An 8,049-nucleotide genomic window follows, 5' to 3' on the forward strand; every position below is an offset into this window, starting at 1 on the left:
GGGGTTGGGGTTGATTTAGGCGCTGGTGTGCGCGGACCGGTGTGTCCGACGTATGTGCTATAGAGGAAACAAAAAGGAGGAAGAAGCGCTACGACATAGCGCAGGTAATAGAGGGTTCTAGGTCGTAGCGCTTATTCCTCCTTTATGCCCTTTAAGGACCTTTATGCTTTATGTCCTTTAAGGACCTTTATGTTGTGCGGAAGCCATGATCGCTTTGCAGAGGTCCGACACGCCCCCGGCAGAAACAAAGCCTGAAGTCCCCAAATCAGCAGGGAGCATGAGCTATAGGTCTGACACAGCAGGGTGGGGGTGGGGTGGGGGGTTCAATTCCTGCAGAGAGACCACTGCTTCCCGAAAGACCAACGGTCTCACTTCTGTAGCTGCTGACAGGGGTCAGGCTTTTCTACTCACGCTGTAGCAGAAAGAAAACCTGTAATACTATGCACGCCTTTGGTTTGATGCACATGGAATGCATTTAAAAATCGGGTTTAACATCTCAAAATGAAAAAGGAAATTGAAAGTTGGAAAAAAAAAAAAACCTGATGTATTTGTAAGATAGAACTATACATCACATCAATCCTCACACTTTGCCTTTAGTTACCCTTAGCAACCGGACTCCTTTGCAATTGAATGATAAAAGTTGGTTGCTATAGGCAATACATGACTCATTCATACTCTCTACATACATTCTTCTAACCCTGTTCTGCTTCCTCTTAGAAGAATAAAATACTTTGAACAGAGGCTTTAGGTTTTTTTCTTCTAAAATACTTGTTTTAGGTGTTATTTAGGCATCCACTACCAATCTGGGTTTATTAGCCGGTGGCATGGGTGGTCTACGCTGGTCATGGTCATGGTCCTCTAGGTCATTTTCATCCTCGTTGTCCTCGTCCTGGTAGTTTTGCTGTTGTTGCGGTACTTTTACTTGGGCCTTCTGTGGGGGGTGATCAGCCTCCTCCTCCTCTTCTTCTCGGTCACTGAAGAAAAAACCAACAAAGCTATGTTAAACATCTTGCATCAAAAGGGCAGGCGAGCTTAAAAGGAAAACTATGAGCTGAGCGATTTTCACTCACCTCATAGTTCAAGCCGACATGCGACAATGAAACTGTCACACGTCGGCTCATTAGATCGGGAAGTGAGTGAACACATACCGTCGCTCGCTCACTTCCCGATCCTTTCCCTGCAGAGAGCCGTGACCGCCAGTCATGGCTCCCTGCAGGGATTCCCCCCGCTACGATCCTGCAGCGCTGACTAGAGGAACGGACGGGGGAGGGAGCAGGCACAGCTGGCTCGGCCTCTAGATAGGCAGAGCTCGCTGTCAATCACACAGCTGGGTGGATCTCGACAGGAATGTCAGGATTCGTCCTGGCTGCGGCGGTCACAGTATCCCACAAACTGTAGCTCGCAATATACTGAGCTTTGGGTCACGGGAGGAAACTGGTATATGTCCTCCCGTGACCCTGAGGAGAACTATGGGGAAAAAACACTGACCCCCCATTGGTGTTGATTGCATTTGCATAAATTGGAGCTAGGAGGTGTTAGTAACCTGCCCAGGGTGAGGTGTTAAAACAGCATATTTATTCCCAGAGAATTTATGTACAAGTCATTCTGAATTGAGAAAGCTGGTTGGGTGACCAGTGAAACGTCTTGTCTCATTTTTTTTTACAGATATACCATGACCTGGAGGAATGAGAACCTTCATAGACATTTTATGAAGGGATATCATTTAACAGCAGCAGGGATGAAGCTCCCTTCCATAGATTCAAATGTACTGCTGCAGGGGTTGAGCTATGAGGGGTGATCCCACCACTGGAGACCTTAGGAAATAATAGGAAGCCTGTAGTTTTAGTCGCCCCAATAGCACCCACCAAAGCAAAAAGACGGTTTATGTGAAGTGCTCCTAGAATATCAATTTTCTTCACGTTAAAACAGATCCGTCACCTGTTCATAGACTTACTTCCTTTAATTGCACAGATGTAAGGGATCAGCGTGAACCTAATAAGTGCTCATAGATGGAAGATGGTCGTCTTAACTGCTAGGCAATGCTTCATTCCATAAACACTTCCTGTAGCTGAACCACCAATACGGATCTAGACTTATCTGTGGTTGCAGACGTGTAAACAAGTACAAAGATCACCTTAAAAAGGTGTAAGAAGATCATCATTCCTGGGTACCAAGAGCAGTCCCATTTGTTCAGATACTTTCAGGTCCGACTGATCTCAGGGGACAACCAGGGTCGGATTGACTCTCTGCAGCCCCAAGGCCAGGTTCCTCAATGCGCCCCCCCACCTCCCACCCCCCCACCCCCCATGGAGAATGGCAGACCTGCCGGCTGCATACAAGTGATCTCAGCGACATCACCGAGATCACCTGTACAAAACAAGCGGCGGTATCCCCGCTGTACATTTAGCTCTGCTTTTCCAAAGCATGGCTAAAATGTAGAAAACGACTACCCGCCCGGAACTGCATGTCCCAGACGTTGGGAGATAGAGATTCCACACCCCTGCTGCCCCTCTACTCCCTGCTGCCCCAAGGCCAAGCCTTGGTTGGCCTTGTGGGAAATCCAGCCCTGGGGACAGCAATCATCAGTAGATCCAGATCCCTACCAGAAACTCCCACTGAGTGGTCCCCAATGTGACACTTACGCAGCATTACCTACCACCCTCATAAATGGCATAAAGCATAGAGGGAAACCTTCTGACCTATGAAGTGCTCAAGACCGCAGACCTTGATGGCCACTTGTGGAAAGCCTAGCAAGACTCATTGGATAAAGTGGAAGTGAACATCTTGCTCACAGCGCTGTCCCCTGCTCTTGCTAGGCTTTCCAAGATGGCCACCAAGGTAGTTTTTCTACGAGGGTGAAGAGGTTTACCTCTATGCAGCTCACCATTTATAGAAGGGGGCGGTAAGGAATACTGTGTGGCAAGCGCAATGTCAAGGACCACTCAGAGCGAGTAGGTTCTGGTGGACAGCAGTAGCTAGGGCAGATTCAATTTGGGATTGCTGATGGAACAGGAACAATGATCTTCTTACACCATTGGTAACCTTAGAACACATTAATACCACTGCAGAGGGTATAAACACAGCATGATCCCTGCACAGTTTAATTAAAACAGGGTCAGAGAGCATTTCAGGACTGTGGTTTACCCCAAACACACACACTGCCATCGTGTTGGCAGCCATCGAGCTAACTTACGCCATTTCATAATCTTCCTTATCCTCTTTATCCCGGCAGCAACAGCAGTAAACGAGGACACCGATGACTATGATAGCAGCCAGACATCCACCAATCACACCGGCGTAGAGTGCAATGTTCATGGACGCTGTTCAGCCACAAAAGTTTAAGAAAAAGAAAGAGAATTAAACGGTGAATATTTTCCTTTTGCAAGATTTCATGTCAATGCTATTCAATTAAACATGTCGCCAACTTAAATCGGTCTTTAAAAAGAAATAAGGAGAAGTTACCTTCAGTAAAAATCTTAACTTTTGTAAAATTATATATATTTTATTATTACATAGGATTTATATAGCGCCAACAGTTTGCGCAGCGAATATACACTTCCTATTAGTCACTGCGGTTGTTCTCCCTCGAACAACCGCAGTGACTAATCTCCCTATCACGAGGAAAGATAGGGAGATTCTTGATGGCTGGTCATAGGTATCGTTGGATCTTTTCCATCATTTTGGCATATGGTTTTCACGGATGTGAACCCCTGCTTTTGCTTTTTTTTAAATGATATGCTGTATGAATTGCAATGTGTGCAGCGCCAGAAGGACACAGCAATCTAAACAGTCATAAAAAGCAGCAGACAGACAATTCAGCAACCAACCAGCCCTCTCCATTCCAGCTTTATTAAACCCAACGGGCAAATAAAAGCCAACAAACCTTGCTTATGAGTTTTAGACCACACCCAGCCCTGACGAGGACCCATTAAGACCAATTCACGATCCTGAGCATTGTGTACATTGTTGCCCATGTTATAGAACGAAGCTGTTCACACTTCAGCATTGTTTTTTCAAATGCATTCCACAGTGAGCTACGTGCAGCAGATTGGTGCACTTTCCACAAGGAGTGAGATTTCCCATCACACCTATGCACCAAAACTGCACAGTGCATGGGTGTGAACAAGGCATTGTCATAGCAAACCAAGGCAGAAGCAGCACATAATAAACATTCAATATCTGGCTAAAGTTCATCTTTAAATGAGTCCTAAAGGAATCTTAGTAGAACCAATTTTTCTGGTTCTAAAAGCCAGAGGTGTTGGCAACCACCCTTTATAGAAAGAACACTTTCAGTGCCCAAAAGTACCCAGTTTAGAGTCGGACTTGCTCAATATATTCCCATTGCACATGATCCTCGAAAAAGGCCTGGCATAAGAGTGTGCTGTAGTATCTGCCAGCAGGTTGGCCGGTGTCAGCTCATAGATAAGAACATCTGGTCACCAACACACCATGGATCTGCAAACATTTATTGGGGCGATTACATCACGAACGGTGTCAATACAACATTACAAGGCCAAGAAGGACCTCTCTGTCATCAAATGCCTGATGGAGATCCTGCTTAACCTCGAACCGATGCACTGATATTCTTTGTGTTGTGATTGCATGAATAAACGTTTGGATTATTGATTATGGATCCATTGTGTGCTGGCGACGTATGTGCTTAGGTGTCTGTTTGCCGCCCAAGTCTGGCTCTTGTATGAACTGCCTTTCCACCATCCTATGGGCAGGACTGACCAGTCATAGACTTTGTGCATGTAGCTGTGGTGCACTTTCCTGTGCCAGCCTTGATGTACTGGGGTTAGGAACTTAGCAGGAAGCGAGCACATTTTCATTTCTGAACAACCCCAACACACCAATGAAAGGTTGTGTTCTGGAAGCAGCAGCCATGGACTGCACTTTCATAGTTACATAGTATTTGAGGTTGAATAAAGACATTAGTCCATCAAGTCCAACCTATTAGGATCTCATTCTAGGAGTACCCGTACATGAAGCAGCAGCCATGGACTGCACTTACATAGTTACATAGTTACATAGTATTTGAGGTTGAATAAAGACATTAGTCCATCAAGTCCAACCTATTAGGATCTCATTCTAGGAGTACCCGTACCCCTGTATATTACGGTCCCTTAAGAAATCGTCCAAAAGTTTCTTGAACAATTCCACATTCTTTGCTGAAATCACTGTCTGTGGCAGTGAGTTCCAGACCCTAACTGATCTTACTGTGAAGAACCCCCTTCGCCCCTTGTGCTGGAATTTTTTTTCCAGCACAAGGGGCTGGTGGTTTTTAGGTGGTGGCCTCTAGTTTTTGTAATGGAGTTAATTTTAAACAGTTTATCGCTAATGTTGCTGCCACCATTGAACATTTTGTACATGGAGATCATATCCCCCCTTAATCTCCTCACCTCCAATGTGAACATGTTTAAATTTAGTAGCCTTGTCTCGTAGCTCTGGTCCTCCATACCCCTAATTAGTTTGGTTGCCCTCCGCTGGACTTTTTCCAACTCAAGGACATCTTTTCTTAGTACTGGTGACCAGAACTGGACCGCGTACTCCAGATGAGGTCGAACCAATGATCTATAATCACTTGTCTATTTGATGAGAAACAGAGGTCAAAAGTTCATTAGAACTACTTATGGTTCACGTCTGGGGACCTTATATTACAGTATGTGGGCACGGAAACAATATTTATGCCAATTTGTTGCATCTGATTGGTGAAGGAAATTGGAATTTTTTCCAGTGGCAGAACATTGTAGGCCAGGCTACCCACTACCACCCCATCATAAAAGCACTGGCAGTATAAAACGCTGATAAGGGCGCTAAATGAACACATTGTTATGAAGACCTCATGTTACAGTATCTCTACATTGAGAATTTTTAGACTGGTTTTACTTCCCTTGGATTGGTGAAGAGCAGTGGCGGAACTACCGCCGGTGCGAGCGGTGCCGCCGCACCGGGGCCTGAGCCTACGGGGGGCCCAGTATCTAGTCAAACACAGCCCTGGGGCAAGGGACCAAGCAGACAGCCGCCTGAGTACACGGGCGCGCTGAGATGGACACGTCACACACGGGTGGTTTTCTGCAGCCTCCCCAACCAGGAAACAGCCAGAGGAGGTGAAGGTAAGTTAATAAATAAAATCATTTTTTTTTAGCCCAATTGATGGCATTGCTGTATAAAGTATTGGTGTTATTTGTAGTTCTATATGGCAGGTCCCATTCTGCATCGCAGCAATGCAGAATGGCACCCTCTATAGAGGGCTACAAATCTCAGCTGTACTTTATACAGCAATGCCATTTTTCCAACTTTTTTTTTTTGTGGTTGCTAAAGGGTATATGGGTTAGGGTTTTTTTTTTGGGGGGGGCAAAAATAATCTTGCACCAGGGCCCTTTGTTCCCTAGGACCGCCACTGGTGAAGAGCGATCCTACTACAGAGCATGTTTTCAGTAGCGGGATACAGAAGCACTCTGCAACAATGGCGTTTGTATCGGCACCCTCATATTACTGATTGGTGCAGTCCCTGGTACATCGGGTACCAGGATACCATTCCATATCTCCCATCTATCCTTCACGCCTTCTCATTGCAGGAATTTTTTTTTGTGCAGTTCCTAATTTTAAAGTTTACCTTTAATGGTTACGTGCTGCCCTCTGGTGGGGTACGGATAACGCAGGCTTAGCCCCACAATTGACTCAAATACTGTATATAAGCAAATACAGGCTTGCTGCTTCTACATGCCCCTGGTTTGTCTAAAGCTATTGGGTACACGTGGAGAACACAGAGAAGGGAATTTATCAAAACTGGAGGAGACTAAATCTGGAGCAGCCATGCATGGCAACCAATCAGCTTCTCTCCTTAATTTTCAAATCTTAACTGAACATACTGAAGTTACACTGCAATTCTAAGCAGCGTTATCAGCACTGCCTGAAATCTACCCTGCTGGACTACAGAGCACACGTTACACGGGTGAAGGGGGGTTCTGTAGTGCACCAGGGGAGAACTGGGTAGGGCTGAAAACATTGCTTGGGGATTTCAGTACAGTAGAGTCACTGTGTTCTCAGCTCAAACAGGAAGTTAGGAGCACACTGGATTTGCAGCAGATCCCCCCCTGGATTATCTCGACACTTGCCTCGTTTTACGCAAATCAAACATCGGGAAATGATCAATCACGTGTACTGACAGATATACACAAACATTAAGAACAAAGATTTCTAAACACATAAGTGTCCCTTACGTGGCATTACTGCTAGTGTGAGATTGCAGAAATCATTTCCAATTCGATTTTCAGATGTACAAATAAAGAATCCCGAGCTCTCCATAGAGATGTTCTTAAGGGTCAAACTTCCTCCTTCTGTAAAGATACCAAAAAATAAATTTCTCGGAAGTAATTTAACCTATTTTTTGGCTCAAAAACATAGGGCTGAAAACATTGCTTGGGGATTTCAGTACAGTAGAGTCACTGTGTTCTCAGCTCAAACAGGAAGTTAGGAGCACACTGGATTTGCAGCAGATCCCCCCCTGGATTATCTCGACACTTGCCTCGTTTTACGCAAATCAAACATCGGGAAATGATCAATCACGTGTACTGACAGATATACACAAACATTAAGAACAAAGATTTCTAAACACATAAGTGTCCCTTACGTGGCATTACTGCTAGTGTGAGATTGCAGAAATCATTTCCAATTCGATTTTCAGATGTACAAATAAAGAATCCCGAGCTCTCCATAGAGATGTTCTTAAGGGTCAAACTTCCTCCTTCTGTAAAGAGACCAAAAAATACATTTCTCGGAAGTAATTTAACCTATTTTTTGGCTCACAGAAATAAACATAAATACGAAATTAAAATAATATATACACACACACACACACGGGCGTCCCGAGGCTAGGGGACACCCGGAGCAGTAACCGAGTGTCACCCCGCCGAGACGTCATCGCGCACGCGGCAGTATTCTGATACCTGCCGGCAGCCATCTTGGTGATGGACGCCGGCAGAGAGAGGAGGGGACAGTCACCCGGCGGGATAAGGTATGCCGCCGGGTCCCCTCCTCTCTCCT

General features: G+C 45.4%; 1 protein-coding gene across 1 annotated transcript in view; it reads right to left on the reverse strand.

Annotated features, from left to right (window-relative positions):
- Positions 1-784: 784 nt before the first annotated feature.
- GPA33 (glycoprotein A33) overlaps positions 785-8,049 on the reverse strand; it is a 21,283-nt gene continuing 14,018 nt past the window's right edge. The window contains exons 6-8 of the mRNA XM_018569867.1: positions 7,637-7,753; positions 3,194-3,320; positions 785-974 (exon numbers count right to left, since the gene is read on the reverse strand). Coding sequence (XP_018425369.1) covers positions 785-974; positions 3,194-3,320; positions 7,637-7,753 — 434 coding nt within the window. The remainder of the gene's footprint in view (positions 975-3,193; positions 3,321-7,636; positions 7,754-8,049) is intronic.

This window comes from Nanorana parkeri, unplaced genomic scaffold (genome assembly GCF_000935625.1).
Source record: "Nanorana parkeri isolate BGI_ZX_2015 unplaced genomic scaffold, ASM93562v1 scaffold1414, whole genome shotgun sequence".
Taxonomy (NCBI): Eukaryota; Metazoa; Chordata; class Amphibia; order Anura; family Dicroglossidae; genus Nanorana; species Nanorana parkeri.